Source organism: Falco rusticolus, chromosome 3 (genome assembly GCF_015220075.1).
Source record: "Falco rusticolus isolate bFalRus1 chromosome 3, bFalRus1.pri, whole genome shotgun sequence".
NCBI lineage: Eukaryota > Metazoa > Chordata > Aves > Falconiformes > Falconidae > Falco > Falco rusticolus.
Genome location: NC_051189.1, coordinates 79,795,567 through 79,813,692, shown reverse-complemented (window position 1 = coordinate 79,813,692; position 18,126 = coordinate 79,795,567). Strand labels below are relative to the sequence as shown.

The 18,126-nt window shown below is 40.7% G+C and overlaps 1 protein-coding gene and 1 long non-coding RNA gene across 8 annotated transcripts in view; one reads left to right on the top strand and one right to left on the bottom strand.

Annotated features, from left to right (window-relative positions):
* The window catches only part of GRB10 (growth factor receptor bound protein 10), a 149,187-nt gene that overhangs the window by 81,292 nt on the left and 49,769 nt on the right, over positions 1 to 18,126 (bottom strand). For 5 of the 6 annotated variants that reach the window (XR_005103144.1, XM_037379970.1, XM_037379967.1 and 2 more), the window contains exon 3: positions 4,860 to 4,953. Coding sequence is in view for 4 of the 6 variants with exons in the window: in XM_037379970.1 (XP_037235867.1) it covers positions 4,860 to 4,953 (94 nt within the window). In the remaining 2 variants the exon portion in view is untranslated. Of the gene's footprint in view, positions 1 to 4,859; positions 4,954 to 5,062; positions 5,082 to 18,126 lie in introns of those variants that run through there. The other variant, XM_037379971.1, reaches the window with a different exon arrangement.
* Positions 8,098 to 9,516, top strand: LOC119144490. Of its 2 annotated transcripts, none has more exons than XR_005103147.1 (2): positions 8,098 to 8,208; positions 9,134 to 9,516. It is a non-coding gene; the product is annotated as an uncharacterized LOC119144490 (long non-coding RNA). The 2 variants fall into 2 exon arrangements; XR_005103146.1 differs by having other exon boundaries at positions 9,131 to 9,516.

The window sequence follows — 18,126 nt, the reverse complement described above, 5'->3', positions numbered from 1 at the left end:
TCCAACAAGAGCTGAGAGTGCCTCAGGGGAGGAAGGCTGCGTGCAAATGCATTAATAAGAAGATAAATCTTTCATCACAGACCCATGGCAAAACACATTTGTACAGACACTGAAAATCATCCCACAAGTACGCACATAGAGAGAGTGCCAGAACTGCACATCTAATACTTCCGCTAAAAGTCAAGGTGACAGAATATGTGTTATTTATGCCTGGCTTCAAAATCCTGACTAAGAAGTAGCTACACAATCTCAAAAAGTACACATCAAGTACCCAATAAAAGGTACTGCTCAAACACTTCACAATCGGGACTAAAGTTGGCACTATTTGCTGCTTGCTAGAAAAACAAACAGAAAAATGAGCTCTGAAACATGTCTCAACAAAGAAAAAACCAGAAGCACAGAGCAAGACAAGAAACAGCAGTGGCATGGCTGGCAGGTTAAACTCGCCTGAAGCCTGAGAGTAAACAAGTTCAGCTGGGCTTATGGTTTTCTGCAGCATGGTGTGTTTTGCTATCATACTTCACATGGCAAGGCCATTCCTAGGCAGCACAGGGAAATCTGTAGGATAGAACTTGCCTTGCTACTGAGATACATTCGAGGTTCACTTTGAACGCACTGCACAGCAGTGTGCTCAGCCAAGGGCAGTGGAGGCTGCACTGCCAGGGTGCTTGCGGGTCCGGACAGGACAACCAGCAGCATCCTTTGGGACCAGACAGGGAGACCAAGTGCTGGAGTCCATCACCTCTACGAAAGGCCTCCAAATGGCATCTCCACATGAATGCAAGTTTTTGACCAAAATCACCACTACGTTCCAGAGCTCTGCCCCTTGCTATTGGACAGGCTATGAACACTGAAGGCTACACACTGCAGATAAACTGCCATTGCAAAATATTGAACATTTGTGAGTGCTAAATGTTTTGCAAGCTGACATGTGGCTGAGCAGGCTACAGTTTTCTTCATCTCATCTCCACACTCCACTCCCAAAGGGAAAAAAAGAAAAATAACAATACCTGTCCCATTCTAAGCATGCTCTCAACTTCCTCTTTCTCTTGAGGTTTTTAAAGTTCGTGAATTTTTTTATTGTTTCTTCACCTCCTTCCTTAACTCTTCACAAAATGCCACATAGCTTAGATATATTTTTCCTTCTCCGAGCCCAGAGGCTTTACTACAGCTTCTGGAAGAACTGCTAAAGAAATACTTACCTTACTGTTTATTAAATGCCAAATCCTGGATGGCTGTTATTAACTTTCTATAACTTTCAACAGGTAGATGAAGCATATCTCCAACTTTACATGAGTGGACATTAGCACTGTTCAGCTGGATGAAGCTTGGTCTTTCCCACTGCATTTAATTTATAATGTAGCTTTTGGGGAACACAGGTGAGAAATCCTACCTCCTGCTCTCTGTGCTTAGTACCTTTATGAAATTTTCTCAAGTAGCAGATCATTGAAAAGTGAATACTAAATAATAGCTTAGATATAAAAATACTTACTGTTAAAGTAAGCAAGTTCATCATACCTACACATAAGCAGTTACTGAACGTAGTTATTTCTAAGAAAAAATACTATTCCATCTGCACTCAACTCAACCTGTTTCATATGGTGCAGTCAGCACAAGGCTACTTGTCTGTCATGCAGACATGTCTGTCATGCAGAAACTCAAACTGTTTCATATGAAACCTGCCTATAAAGACTCCTAACTTTACAAAAAGTGTTCTCGGCTCCCCAATCTTTAGAAGATATCTTTTAAAATAAAAAGCTGAACAGTTATAAAGCATCTGCTTGTGTAAAAAGAGTGATTCAGCAGGAAACATGTACTTGAAATACCCTTCACAAGAAAGAGCTTATTCATGCAGGGACAGTTGGCAGGGATATCTCAGCCTCCACTTGAATGCTCTTTTTCCAGCTTGTGTCGAAGGGATTCAGATGCCTGGGAGGAAGCTAATCACCATTTTTATAGGCTGTGGAAAGGAGGGTCTGGTTCAGAATTGCAAGTGCTCTCCCAGTGAAGGGCTGTAAGTTAATGTTCAACAGAAACTAGCAATCTGCTGTGTTCACTGAGCAGCGTGGTCAGGTATTAATTGGAAGTATATACATAAAATAAAGTAGTAAGTACAGTTGCTCAAAGTTCAGCTGCAGCATTTAAGGCACAGTACACTAAAGAGAAAAAGGCAGGGAGCACTTAACACATGAAATGTTTTAGCCAATTCTAACCCTTCCACAATTTCTGCTCTCATTAAATATGCATTAAACCCTTTGTTGCAAGCCTATCAGTTTTCTTTAAAAGCTTTATATCTGCTAGTAGGTATAAGCTGAAGTCAGCAAGTAATGTTGTATATATAACTGGAAGCAAAATTTGCCATAGTCTGTTGCAAATATCTTTCTCATCAACATAATCAAAACATACCACCATACAGATTAATTCATTAAAGGCAGGCAGTGGGCCTGCAAGTTACTTCTGGGTACAGATATACTCTTTAAGTTTTTCATCACTGTCAGTGTCAACAAAGCTTTAAAAGAAAGTAATGGATAACACAGTAAGAGTGAGCGACAGTAAGAGTATAAAAGCAAACAGCTGCCACAGAACTTAAAAACCCACTTTATGTTGATAATCTGGTCCTCCTATTTATTGTGTGACTAATAAGACTGCATGGGAGCTAGCTCAGACCATGTCACAACTACCTCTGAAGCTCTAAGTGTTATATTTTTCTATGTACTATTCATTAATCAGTATCTGTAATAGGTGGCAGCTCTTAAAATACTTGTACTTTCAAGTTTTTGACAAGAATGTCATATGCTATGAAACAGTGTAAACGCTCACACTTGGACAGAACAAACACACAAGACATGACATCACATCATGCTTATAGTCACTTCCATTTTCAAAGATACTGAAGCAGCAGATACCATGCCTGTAAGGCACATTGCTTCCCTCCAACACTGCAAGATGACAGAAATTCTACAGCTGAGCATGACATTCAGGTTTCAGTTCCTAATCCATGCCACTAACATAACAGTGTCTCAGTCACACTGGTAGGCAAGATCAGTAATGTGCTAAATACCTACTTCAGCAACAAAATAAAGATTTTAGAAATACTGGATTTGACTGCTGTCAGCTGATGTACAGAAAAATCCTGAACAATTTGTGGGTGCAAAAGCGATCTTTATTTCAGAAAGTATTGGGAAAAATATTAACTGGGCCTTGCTCTAGAAACAGGCATTAAACTGCGAGTACCCACTATGCAAAGCATTCTCTGTGAAGACAGCTGTTTCGTAAATTAAATTGGACCAGTTTGTATACAGACATTTGGCTCAAAGTGGCTGAGAGAGCCACACATCAGATCATACTGTATAGATCCTTCTGCAGTACTGCAATATTGATAGAGGAAAAAAAAGGACCTGAAAAAGAAGCAGGAAAACATCAGGCTGTGAAGCTGGCATTTTGCCAAACTGCAGTATTCCCCATCTCTTCAGTAAATGTTCAGACTTCATAAGCAGTACCCACACATACTTTTAATGCATGAACTTAGACCACACAGGACACATTTCCCCTCAAAATCTCTTGATTAAAGGGGTTTATTTACAAATAGCTTCAGAAGTCGTCACCTATATTGATCTGCTCCAGAATTTGCACATCCCAAGGCAGGTGAAGTTAATGTAACAGTACCATTCTACTACAAATGAAAAATGGAATTTATAAATTCTTGTTCTGTACATATGCAAGTATGCCACAACACACTGCCTGTGCTACTGGAAGTTTTAGACTGGGTAACATGGCAACCTGTCATCTTCCATTTTCAATGAAAAAAAAAAAAGCTTTAAAAAACTGGAAGACTTGGGGCATGGGGAGTAAGTTAAAATACAAACCTCGTTACATTCTAGGACTGCTTTGTGAAACATAAATAGTCTTGAGGATCTACGAGTTGTGAAATTCCAGCCTTGCTGCCCCTTGGCATATGAAAGCAGCTGGATATTTAAAGGAAAAGTTAAGCATGTCATATTTACCAAATATTTTAAGTACTATGTTTGTAATCTTTTTTTGTTTCAATAGCCTTGTGCTGACTGCAATACTATTAGCTGTTGCACTGAAGAAACAACTTTTGAAGATGACTTTCAAGGACTTGGTTCCAAATTAAACCATCAGGAACCCTGAGGGTAAAGGGGGTTCACTGGTTAAGATGGCACTCATTATTTCAAAGCCGAAAACATAAAGCTGAGCTCAATGTCCCTGCTATAATAGTAACTGCCTTTTTTTAGGTATATGAACAGACAAAAATTGGCAAAGAAAGACTTTTATGATTTATTATAATTTTATTTGAACTTATATGGTCCTGTTGAATTACAGGATGTAACTATTGCACCAGCATTGTGTTGTCTAGTTCAGGACTTTCTTTCCCCAAATGAGATGATTTCTGTCATGCAAAGCAAGTAAAGATATTTTTCTTTTCTCCTACTGCAAAAGTTGAACCAGAGCCCTGAACTCTTCCTATAGCAGTCAAAGACTTTTTTTAAATGCAACTTTAACATTACAAATACTGAATTCAGTTTCAGTACTGCTCTCTCCCCATGACCCCACTAAAAACAGGAGAATATAGCTGCCACCCAGGCTAGCAATCCTGGTTTGGGCTACAAGGCTTGAGATACACCAGAAGTTCTTTGTGTTCTTCATCCACAGCTCACAGGACAGCTGCGATGAAAACCTATTTCTCAGCTCTCCTCCTTCAGCCATCCAGATATTTTTTCTATTATTATTATTTTAAATGAGAAGGAGAAATGGTAACATAGAGGCAAAACTATCTCTGCCTAAGCAGTGACTGGCTTTCCCCCAAGGAGCCTGGATTCCCACCCACTGTTCTTTACCTTGGTGATTCAGGGAGATGCGGTTAGATGGTTCTTGGAAACCCGGTTCCACCAGATCCCGCCGACCATGAGCTGAAGTCTGATCTACATTGTCCTAAAAACAGAAGAGAAGAAAATCTTATCAAAAACAGGCATTCTGTACTCCCTGTAAGCTACACTGTGCAGAGCCAAACCACTGACACAACAGAAAATCCCTGCCATACCTCAAAGGAGAAACCGATGTCAGGGTAGGGGGAGGAAGATTATAGGGGGACACTAGACTACCACATTAATACAGGTGGCGTGAATCTAGAACCAATAATTATGTTGTTGGGTCATCTGTACATCAGTTTTGCATTTCAAAGTGGGAAACAGTGATGTAAACACACTTCTTAGTTTAACAAAAGTTTCTTCTTGCATCAAATTATGTGGAGGCTTGGGGCTTTGTTTTCTTTAATTCCAAGTCTGTGGCTTAGGGGTTTGTAACTAATTAACTGGATCGAAACAGATTCAGTAGTGAACTACCAAACCTCAAGAGGAATCCGAAGTTCAGTTTAGATAAACATCCATGGCTCTGGATGCCAACCTGTAATATTTTTATTTATATATATAGATATACATACACACACTAGAACTCTCACAGGATCAGGTTTCAAGAAGTTTTAACACAGACCGAATTTGGCTAAGTCTACACTATCATGGTTTCTCACAGAACTTGCCAAAAAAGACAACTAGGAAAAAGCAGGAAAATTGAAATATAAACAAAATGAAACAAAAAAGCAAGACAAGTCACACAGTTTTAGAAGTATAAAAAGGAAATTTAGAGCGGGTACACAGTTTTATGAAGTTGGCATACCTTTGCATGTACCATTTAAGGGTAGGGTAGGGAAAAACAGAAGCAAGTGCATAAAGTTGACTACGTTAACGTATCACTGCCCATAAACTGTGCTGCAGTGATCTACGTGACTGTATACATGTTCTTGCTGTGCCCAAAGTGTGGCATAAATACACAACAGCATGACCCACATTTATGTCAAAACATAGGAACCACCTTCATGGCACTGACAATGTAATTACAGCAGAGCAATAATATGCACACAGTGAGTGGCAACTCAACCATATGCAACCATGAGCTCTCAGCCCAACATTTCCAGCTTACAGAATCTATGCTAACACTTGAAAATGCAGTGGATGTGATGTTTGGGAATAAGAACTGTATATAGTCGTACAGAATATAAAATAAATTCTCTCTTCTTCAGAGAGACTGTCTCAAACAGCAGATACTTGAGCTTTGATTCAAGTACTCAAGCAACGCTCTTGAGTGCCTTCACCATCAGGGATCAATTCAGAAACCCACAGGTTTTTGTAAAGCAAGACGTGCCAACACTGGTATGACTAAGGGAGGTTTACAGAAGTAAACAATATATGCTAAGATACATATAGCATCCATCCATCTATGCCAGATACAATTGGGACCACTCAGCCTTCTGCCTCTGTGTTGGCTACTTCCTCTAACAGCTCTTCACATCCTCACCACTGATTTTCACAACACTGGCTGTTATTTCATGAGCCAAGTCTAGGTAATCACACAAGTTTTTGTAGTTCGTTCTTAGGAATCCAGAAAAAAAAAATATCAGACCTCCTATCAGCATGACTGTATTTGGTTTTACTTTTTTTGAAACATGGCAATATTTGTTACCCCCTTCACTGGAGCTAACTGAATATACATTAAGAACAAAAGCAACTCATGAGTTCCCACCTCATGTCAAATCCCTTGAATCACAGGGTATCACATCCTAACTTTATTACCGCTTTTGGAGTGCTAGTCACTTTCACTGGATGAGTCTCATTTTCTTTGGGATACCACACAGCCAGCATTGGCCTGGCTCTTGTCATCTGAATTTAAAACTTCAGAAAGGAAATTTGAGATTTACCTCACGAGAAGGCCACTGCAGGAAGCAGAAAGCACGTACAAAACTAAGAGCCTGCTCCCCAGAAAGTTTAGCATAATTCTTTCAAGGGCTCCAAGGATACCAGGGGTGAGATGTTTACCTAGGAAAAGTTTCAGTCCAAACTTAAAAGCTGAAGTCAACTGCTCTTCAGTTATTGCAAACCTAGTACAAGGGTTGAGAGGTGAACATCACAAGCACAGAGAACAAAGCCGTAGAACATCCTTCTTCCTAGTGCAGAGCTTTCCTTGTGCATTTCCCCCCCATGCCATTCAACATCACCTATTCATAATGGGTAGCTAACGCCCCACTGATGCAGTTTAGCAGCATTAGTTCCACATCCCAGAACGAGTCTGGACATCCAATGCGCGGATACAGTTGCATAGTGCCTCTCAGCTGGGAAGAGCAACAAGGCATCCCCACAGAAACAGAAAGTAGAACAGTTATAAGCCATTTCTTACACACCTACATCTATTTTCAGTTGTCCCAAGACATGAAAGTCCCCCCAGAGGAGGCCAAGATGTTTGCAGTACTATGTAGTAACAGAGGAGGAGATGTGGCCAAGATGCATCTTTTTACCTTTGGGCTTCCCACACCAGTAACACACAAACACTTGATCAAGACGACCTTATTTCAGGCTTACAGCTGGCTGCAAGCCCATAACTCTGCAATTAAAACATTATTATTTTAAAAAAACTAGCAATTGCCAGTAATTTACAGGAATAGGATTCATCCTTTCTGGAATCACCTTACAGCTGTACCAGAAGATGCCGAGACCCCCAGGCCTCACTCCCAAAGCTTAAGCCAAAGTCTCAGTATGATACACCAGAGGGTTTAGAAGCAGAGGTTTCCATGACTGATGCCTGCCAGATGCTGCCCCCACAAGGCTGACACCCCCGCTTGTTTCCTGAGGTGCAAACCCCTGCCCCAAAAGGTCCAGAGACCACTCCTGCAAGCTTAGGCAAAGCCTAGAACAGAAGGTTTCCTTGGAGCACCAAGGGCCAGCATAACCCAGGTGCTAAAGCAAAGCAACAGCTGTGCATAAACAAAGCCGCACCTATTAAAGCAATGCAGGCAGCGGAGGAGAAAAGGTAAGGGCGGCGTGATTTAAAGAGCTCAGAGTAGTTTCACATGACCGTCCAGTCATGTGTTTGCATCCCTTGTGCACAGACAAATGCTGGCACTTGGCCAGCTGCAGCAGAGATCAGACAGACACTGGAACAAGGTTAAAAGAAGAAAGGGAAAAAAAAAAGTTATATAATTGCTCTGTGCCAGTGGCTTTGTTGTGGGGAAAGTTATATAATTGCTCTGTGCCAGTGGCTTTGTTGTGGGGCTCCAGCTCCCAGCCAGGGCCGAGGCCCCCAGCAAGGTGGGCACCTGCTTTGGTCCATCACCATCCCCCCCGCGGCTGCTGAAACCTGGTAAGTCATGTGTTTGCTCCATGTTTTAATCCCCAGCTCTCCCTCCTCTTCCAATAAATGCTCTCAATATGAAATTAAAGCATGTTACTTAACTTACTGTACCATCCAGCTATTGTAGTATTTTTAGAAGCTAGCTGAGCATTAGTCCTCACTGACTTGTTTGCATGTACTGTTTTCTCTGTCAGTCAGTGTCTGCAAGCAAGGATGATTTAATCGAGTAACCAGCAAGCGTTCTAGAAGGATCTAGAAGTAGGGTTTATTTTTTACAGAGTCCTTTAAAACCTTAGCATTTCATATAGCCAAATGCACTGTCATTACAGGTTAGATTTCAGTGTCCTTTCACAAACCTATATTGCATGATGCAAAACGCGACCTGCTTGCATCCCATTAAGAGCCAGAGTCCACTCACAGACAGTGTTATCTCTACATATCAGTAACCAGGACAATGTGGATTTATTTTTCAATCTATAACCAAGCCTTTCAAGTTCCACTCCTTCAACTATGACACACAATGTTTGCTGCTGTTTCTGCTAGCATGATAAGCATTTCAGTTATCAAAGAAAACATTAAATCTGGTCTTTTAATCAGATCGTCAGACACCCCCATACTATAGCAGCTCTGCTGTCTGCACACATGCTCTTTAATCATTTCTTCGGCTCCAAGCACTACTGTTCTCACCTGCAGTTTAGCTCAGAACAGTTGTTTATCAGTACAAGGCAGCACTATTAGGCTTGACCAGCATGTTGCTACTGCTCTTACTGTTGCTTTTCTCATCCTGGTTCCCTCCTCAAAGGTTATCCAGTCAGTCATTCAGGATAATCTTACAGTAAATAGGGCTTAGAGAAGGGAGGAAGCAGATTTGAAAGTACAAATAATAAAGTAACACCTATACATCCCTTTTCTCTCTTTCTTTGTGACTAAGAAGGGCCTGACATTAGCAGAGACAGAGCAGCTTTCTCAAGAGGTCTGGAAATCCCCTTCTGCTGAAGGCTTCAACTTTTTCTAACTTCAGCAGTCACTGGAAGTTTGCAAGATGAAGGAAAGCTACAAGTGGCAACACAGCTTCTCGGAAGCTCCTGGGAGCACCGCCAGACCGAGGACATCCAGACCACCAAGACAACAATCCCTGGTTTTGGATTTACTGTAGCTGTCTGCAAACCCACACAGCCATGCCCCTGAACAAAAGGTTCAATTGAGCAGGAGTCACGCGTACTCATGCCAGCAGTCCCACAGTGACAAATTAAGATCATGACATACTTCTGATGTTTGTACACTGTCCAGCACAACATAAAATCAAGTCAGACGTGCTGATGGGTCCTACTGTGGTTTAGAAGACTATCAAGGCAGATACGCCTCAGTTTGCAGAGGCACTCCTGCCACCTACCTGGTGGTGCCACTTTATCACGCCAAGGTAGATGTCTTAAAACCAGTCGAGTGTAAAGAGAAAATTAGCCAAATCATTACTTGAGCCACCTTAGCTTTACCCTGTTCAGGCAACTTGTGTAAAGTAAAATGAAGTGCCTTCTGCTAGCACTGACCGAGGAAACTATTGCAAAGCATTCAAGCGTAAGTGGTTTCCAAAAAACCCCAATTATTAGGATTCACTGAAGAGGTAACTCCCAAGGGCTGTGAAAGAGTGGACGCGGCTCCAGGCTCCAGAAGCAAGAAGGGGATACTTTGAGAAATTACACTCTCTCTTTGTATCTGCAACTTGCTCTTAAATGAAGGACACTGAGGTAGACAAACATTTCTTTATCTGACCCAGTACTGCCATTCTTAGCATGCTTCTGGAATTTCCTTAGGCAATAAACAGATTAGGCAGCATTTCTTCTGAGGACTGCTTCATATGGTTCTTCACTTCCCAAACAAAAGACTATTTGCATTTATGTCCAGTAACTTTGTGCATTGTTTTCTAATACGCTGCTTCTTTATTACCATATTTTACAGCTTTGGATTACTTAAAGCACCAAATGCCCAAGGAGGAGAAGAGAATTATTTTAAGTACTGTTCATCTAAGTAAGCTTTCCTATAGCTTACTGGTAACCACTGCCATACACAGAGTTTCTGTTCTGTCACTCAGTTTTACTTTTAGCCCTGTGAAGGCAAACACATAGGCTATTATTACAGAAAGAAATCCACCTGACAGATCCAGATGAATGTTCAAGCTCTAATTCAAACTCCACAGTCCAGATCAATTAGTAATGCATATGATGCTCCTTTCTTAAAAGATTTAAAGTCACTGGGCTTCTTAGTGGCTAAATGCAGAAACACAGTCCCCTACCAGTACAACTTATTTTCAGCTTACTGACAACCCAGAGACTGAGGAAATCTGTCCCAAGTACCGTTGTGAGGGAAGAGCAAGGCTCTTGGCTTTGTCCAAAGTCACTGCTTTGCAAATGGTTTCAAGTTTACTCAAAACACAATTCATACTCTTTACTCTCTTCTGCCAGAGTGCTTAACATGTCATAGAAATAAAGAAAAAACAGGCTTTGCACACTAGGCAAAAAACTTTAAAGCGCATTCTCAGACAACCCACATATTACATAATTAAAGACCTGTAACTAGGTTTCCTGAGTCTTAACTATAGTAATTTGACTAGGTAAGAGCCAAACGAAAGGCTCAGTAAGTCAACAGAGTAACCGTGAACCTAGAATTTTAGCATTCCCATTGCTAAGAGAGCTTGTACAAACAAGGGCTTAAAATAAAGCCACTTAGTTTTGTCAAAAGTCAGGCTCTCTCTCCTAAAGAAGCAAAGCTGCTAACTACACGAAGCCTTCTGATTTTACAGTACTGGCTGTCAAGACTGAGTGCGATAACCCTAGAGACCAGGAACAAACAAGCCCAACTCGTGATTGTGGGAGTCGCAAAGGCAGCAGCACATTCTTCCCGACACACTGCAGCACCTCCGACCCTCAGTGCCGCAAATCACTGAAAACATGCGATGACCTGGCAGGGCGCACAGACCTATTGCTATACACACATTCATACAACCCTCAGCAGACTTACCAGCCCATCATGCAACATATACAATAGCTAAGAGAAACACAGTGTACCAGAAATTAGCAAAGAAAAGAAGGAAAATGAGACTGACAGACAAGACAAACCTGCGCCCGTGGTCTGTGTCTCTGCAGTGGCAGGGAATTTGTTAAATGAATCACAGGAATTATATTACATCCCATGATACAGGGGAAGGCAGAAAGGCTTGCCAGTCTGACCTTGCAGGAACTTCTCTCCCGACCCCCGTCTGGGTTTCAGTAACCCACTGACCAGATAGTCCTTCAATTCAGTAAAAAAATGGGGGTTTGGACCCAGTTGTCAACACCAACACCCCATAGTCTGTGTGCCCCAAGTCAGCAAAGTGCTTCTACTCCTACATCAAGGAAAAAAGCTTTCTTAAATACAGGGTCTGATACAGTTATACAATACACTGCTACAGCTAAGCCAGATCTGAAGGTGTTTCAGATCTATTGTAAGGAGTTTTACCAGATATGTGACTTGTTATTACCTGCACTGCAACTGCTATTTGGGCAGTATTGTTCCACACCAAAACCTGCTGTTACCTACTATCTAGTTGCTGCTTTTTTTTTTTTTTTTTTTTTAAATGTGGCTCTTCACCCCACCCCTACCCTCCCACCCCCCAGAAAAAAAAAAAAAAAAAAAAAATCAAGAAAATCTAATTTAGCAAGAGTTAGACCATGATTAGCAAACTCCTACAGTATCTGGTAGCAGCAGTTTATTCATAAAAGGGTTTTCTGCAGTAAGGCAGGAAGGAGCATACCATGTTACTGACAGCTTCAGCAATGCACTTCTACAGCATGCATACAGGATAGCATGACAGATTCAGCTTCTCTAGGATGGTCTTTGCACAGCTAGCTTTATCAGAGTTTTAAATAATACTGTACCCAGAATTGGGCATGAACTACATCAAATTAAATTTCTCTCACTATGTGCAGTCCTCTCTTAATAGAAACTAACTGCTTCTGCAAGAACTTAGCTGTCTCCCAGTACTCTGCACAGAGAAAATGGATAGTATATTCCACAGTGTGCACTTTCTGGACCAGACTGCCATTTATTATGGTAGAAGAAAATTCAATGCATCATGGTTGCTGTCTTTTAATCAGCTAGCAAGGCGGGAATCCCAACTGACAGGCTTAGAAACGCTAAAAGCTTTGTTCTATTTTTAATGAGACTAAAACCACTGTGGCTGTTAGAGACGGTTTACAGAGTTTACAGCTAAAATAAAGTCTTGAAATACAGAAAAGAAACAAATGCATAAGGTTCTCGGTGAAAGCAATCACTTCTTAGAGCTGTCTTTAGCTAGAAAGCACTTACAAAAAATGAAGCAGTTAGTTTCTGATGAAATGTCTTTGTTTCTTTTTTTAAAACATAAACTAGGTTCATTTTCAACAAAGCACCACTGAATAAATGAAGTTTATATTAGGAAATTCTTCACAGTAGAAAATTACATGCTTATATGGAAATTCTCTTCTGCTGGTGCTTATAGATCCTGATAACATATCTTTAGCTTGTACATAGTAAGTCACTCACTGGCAAGGGAGTGCCACTGAAAAAGCTACCAAAACCCTAATTTACTGCATGTTCCAAGCTCTCTGGTTTTGGTTAGTACTGACTCCATCAACAAAGTCCCTGAAAAATCTGTTTTCTGTGAGAGAGAATTTTGTTTACCAATAGGAACTAAACAGGAAAAATGTGTTTTGTTACCCTGAGAATGTATCAACTAAAGTAATATGGCATATTCCTTTTCTTCTTAAAGAGGCTTTTCAGTGATACTTTGTATGCTTCTCTTATCGAAGAACTGACACTTAATAGACTACACTACTTAAACAGAGTTAAAAGCACAGCAAGGCTCTAATAAACTTAGTGATCCATACATGTTAACTATTATACTGGATGGTGCTTTTGCAATCTAAGGGAGTAATGCAACCTGTAATGATGTGCTGTTGCTCATAAAACCTTTAGCCTATTCAAGAACCCTTACCAGGGTCACTTCCTATGTTTTGTCCAAGATTCTGAAGTGCGTGGTCAGAGTAGATTCCTTCCTCATTGGAAAGATGAAAAGAAGTGTAACGGGAATATTTGTACCCAAGTTCTATAGAAAATTTCAGCATGTCACACCTGCTAATACACCTGTTCATCCTGAGAAAGTGTCTTCAAAATTATTTTCTTTCAGCATGCACTAAAAAAACCCCAAATCTTCACATGTTCTTACTGGGGAAGTTGTAACACACAGAAAGAAAGTACAGGATATTTGATCGTTTTCAACACACTGCCCTCCCCATGCTTAGACCTGTGAAATGTAAGGTAGCTCGTCTGTTCTACTTGGCATCAAAACTACTAGAGCTCCAGTTATAGCAGTGCTGCTGGCCAGCTGCTTCCAAGAACACTGGCTTTGGGAGTCAGGTTTTGACAGCACCCTTGCACCAAGCGGATGGGAGACGTTCTGTGAACCGCCTCGGACAGTTTGTCCCAGTGCAGGCTAATGATGGCCTGCATTAACCTTGGAAGGCTTAGTGCTTGAAAAGATGACCTGGTGGACTCTGGGATCTGGCACTGCAGCAACTCGTTCATGTGTCTCAGGGCGAGGCAGGAGGTATAGAAGGGACAATGCTACCTAGGTTTCAGGAACAACTATTTCCTTACAAGTGAATTCTCTTCAAGAATAGATATTCAAATATCTGCACTTTGAGAAGCAGTAACCACAGCTAGATAAATTACATTTGTGTGTATGCGCCCTTACAACTAGGCAGCTCTGAAAACTCGAGGACTGATGAAACTCTATCAAAGGAATGAAAGCAGCATGAAACAGAGCAAAGGAATTTGACTCATCTGAATGTGGGTCTGCTTTCTTAAAGACAATAGTGTCATACCCTTTTGTCTTCTTGATGATTCAGGTTCAAACTGACAGTTTGAACAGGCTGATGGGTGAAGATGATTCTTCACAGCCCTCAACAGAAATGATAAAATGATAAACCTCCTGTGGGGCAAAAGCCACTGTGCTCACACAGTCCATTAAAATTCATCGGACACCAGCAAGCAAAGTGCCTCTCAGGTTGCTAATGGAACTATTCTTCAGATCTTCAAACTGAAAGTCTGATGAATTTTGAGTGTCATGTTGGACAACATCATACAAGACTACTTTGCTATCCTTACTTGCTTCAACTATCAGCAATACTGACCTTATCTCTCTACTTTCTAGCCACTTTCCTCAATTGCTGCAATTTAGGGTGTACTTGATACCCCTCCCTCCTTCCCTGAAGAGTGATCCTTGGCACTATATAAGTAATTAACTAGGTCTAGAAATGGCTATCCCATCTGATCAAACCTATGATCCTAATTATATCAACCACACACCTTTCTGCTTAGATAAAGAACCATTTACCTGTTACATGGTGCAATCTGCCCCAGAACTAATTGCCCACCTCAGACAAGGATGTCTGTAGTTCGGGTGACTTGTTTTCAGTTAGATACAGAACGAACTCTTTACACATCTCCAGAACATCAAGCCTTACCAAAATTAAGATATTTAAGAATCTCAGATATGGGGTAAAGATTTATACACCACAGCTGACAGCTCTGTAACCTATTAAAAAAAAAAAACCAAACCATCATATCAGAAATCAGACACGTCTCTAAAGCACAACAGTTATGCCTTTTTATGATCAGCAACTCAGCATCAGAACTTGTATTGGAATAGATCGTTGTGCTCTCCCCAACCAAACCACAGGGCCCCATTCTCTCAGAGCAAATCAGTAACATAATTTATGCAAAGATAATAATGGAGTGTAAGAAACAGTGTACAATATATGGGTACTTAAAAAACATAGGCCTTTTGTACTGCTTACAATGCAGTAATAGTTTACTTTGCAAGCCCTCAGAAAAAACCAACCAAACCAAAACACCGACTATTACCAATAAACCAAGATACCTCTATTTCTGCATTTCCTCCTTTAATCACATTTGACTCTCATTTGACCTTCATAGTTTTAAGAAAATCACCGCACCTTTCACACTGACGTTCAAAAGTTTTTAAAAACAACAAACTGACAAAAAAAATCATCCTCAAAAGCGATCCTCTGTTAAGACTTCGTAAAGTCACTGCCCCCAAGTATTAGCAACAGTTGGACAATATTTCTAATACAAACTATGGTGCAGTGCTGCCTACGTACAAACTGTCAGTTCACAACAGTTGGATAGAAAACAAAACAAAAATTAAGCTAAGACTAACAACAGGGGTTATCCTGGATATTTCAGTGCGCCAGTGTCTCATACCCATTTCTCAAAATTAAAGAAACTTGCAATATTTTCTACAACTTCAGAGGCCTTACCAGAATATGAAAAAGAAGTAACTAGTTTGAGCTGCTTGGATTTTACTACTGTCAAAGGTAGTTTTTAGCCTACTTCTCTGAGTCTTCTGGATACTTTATCTATTCCTGTCTGATTTTCTAGGCAAAATATGAAATGTGCTTAGTTGCTACACTTGTTCCAGTATTAATAAACATACATGTTTTTATTTATCTATCTAAATGTAGAGACTGCCATGTTTTCCCCTCCTTGAGGAAAGTGAGCTAATTGCAGGTAGCTCTACCAGTTATCCTGCATCAAGACGGCTTTATCGGAAAACCTTTATTGACTTAACATTCTCTAAAGGAAGAAATTTGCAAAAGTTCAGTAGTTTGCATTTAAACAGTAACAGATTACATGTAAAGTTGCAAGCTGTCCCAGGAAAGCCCAATACAAAGTGTAAATCTTCAGGTTTTGCACAAACTGGCACTCAGAAAAAAACCTGCTTGCTAAAAGCAAGCACGTCAACCACCTCTTCTTGCTTGGAAGGTTTTGTTTTTGTTTTGTTTTGCTTTATAACTAGTTGTTCACAGCATAAGCGTGTCAAGTGACCACTTATTTTGTACAGCTTCTCCCCACTTCTTGCTAATGCTTACTGGATACATCCAGCAAAGTTACCCACAGCATGTCAGAACACACACTCTAACACTTCAAGGTGGTTAGCAGCAGCAGCTGCTTTAATTCTGCAGAAATCCTCTGAATGCTGGCTACATTAAGGCCTCAACAGATCAGTTTTCCTAACTGCCAGTGCGCTACTGGAGGAATGTCTGGTGTGCCAAAAATTGCTAAGGTATCGCATGAAACAAAACAAGCAAACAACCCCAAACAAGACCTGCCCTGGTACAGGGTCTCCAAACAGGGAGAGATTTCAACAGGGACGGTAAAGCTGGTCAGCCAGATGAAAAGTTCAAGAAATTCCACAGTTGCAATACTGCCATGTGCACAACCTTTGAACATACTGGCTTTAGCAATGCTGAACCACTACAGCTACTAACCACGAGAATGTTTCTGCAAATGGATTTCTACTCTTCACTCCAAGGAAGACAGGATGCAATCAGATGAGCCGCTGTTCAATCAGTATTAAAGCGGCTTAGAGAACACTTTTCTCTCTTCCCTGAAACTGCAGCTGAAGATGGCGGGCAAGGGTGGAGGGGAAATATGACTTGCTTACTTTGCAGTTCAAGGGGCTAGAAGCTTGCACATGAGCAGCTACCACGCTTCAGCTGAGATGGTGTTCAACTCCAGAGTTCAGGGTGGTACCTTTTACAGCACAATCGGTATTTATTATACTACTTCCTCTAGTTTTGAGCTATTATTTCTAACCCAAAAATGTAGATCTGTGAAATAAGGGTAGTGGAAAAGATTCCTGCTGAGATTAAAGTCAAACCAGAGATAAAAAAAAAACAAACAAACAACCATAGGATAAGGAAGAAAAAACTTTGAACTAGGCTTTGGCAGCAAGCTGTGGGCAAGAGGAACAAGCCACCTTCTGGATACAGTTGAACTTAAGACCATTACATCTAACTAAAACAACAAAATTAACTGTAGCAAATTACTTGGGAGTTCATTAGCACACCACCACGATATTGATAGCATGTGTGTAATCTTGCATCCTAATAACACATGTTATTGTGCCAATATCCCTGTTCCAGAAGATGCTAGTGGGTCAGTCAATGAGAAGTTTCTGGTCTTGTGGGTTTGAGTTTATTTTAATCTCCAGGGCAAGTCATGCTCTAAAAGATACGCTGTCACAAAACTATTTTTCCAACCTGCTCTCATCCAGCATAGCAGTTATGGTTTGTGACTTAAACCATCCAGCCAATTCATGTTCAACAGCCAGCAGCTTGTTATAATTTTGAGGACATAAAGGACTCCAGAAAAAACAAGATTGCAAGAGATGTGTTTTTCAGAACATCTTTAGCTCACTTGGTTAACCATTTGTTCATGTCAGGGGGAAAATAAATAAATATATATTTCATGCAGAAATTTCATCAGCACACATGTAGGAAGGCATTCTTCCCATCAAACTTACAACACACTGCCTTATACTTCTGTAGGGTCAGAAGCAGAGAAAAGGGGCACTCTAAGGTCTTAACTCACATTCAGAGAACAGGCTCTGCAAGTGCCTCCAGCTACAGAAGGCTTAAGGTCACTACCTCAAATGTTGGCATCAGTATTTGGTTTGAAAAAGTCTGAGTCTGTTATGAATTTAAAAAGGAATAAAAAAAAAAAAATCATATCAATTGAGCATGCACACGTGGGCAGATAAACATGCTGTAAGCTGCTTTAATAAATGGCTATCTGTTACATTCAGGAGGTGATCAAACACATGAAGTGATCTAACAAGTACGAATAACAAAAGACACTGAAGAACGTATATGTAACATATGATCCTAGAGTTACCTTCTGCAGAAATTTTTCCAACAGTGGTCATGGCACAGTAACCGCCGCAAGCACTCCTGACTTGCCAAGCAGTTCCTGATTCCTGGCTTTTCAGAGAAGAATGAGCCCAAGAGAAGGGCTCTGGAAGAAGAAGGATATGCAGAGGGAGAACAG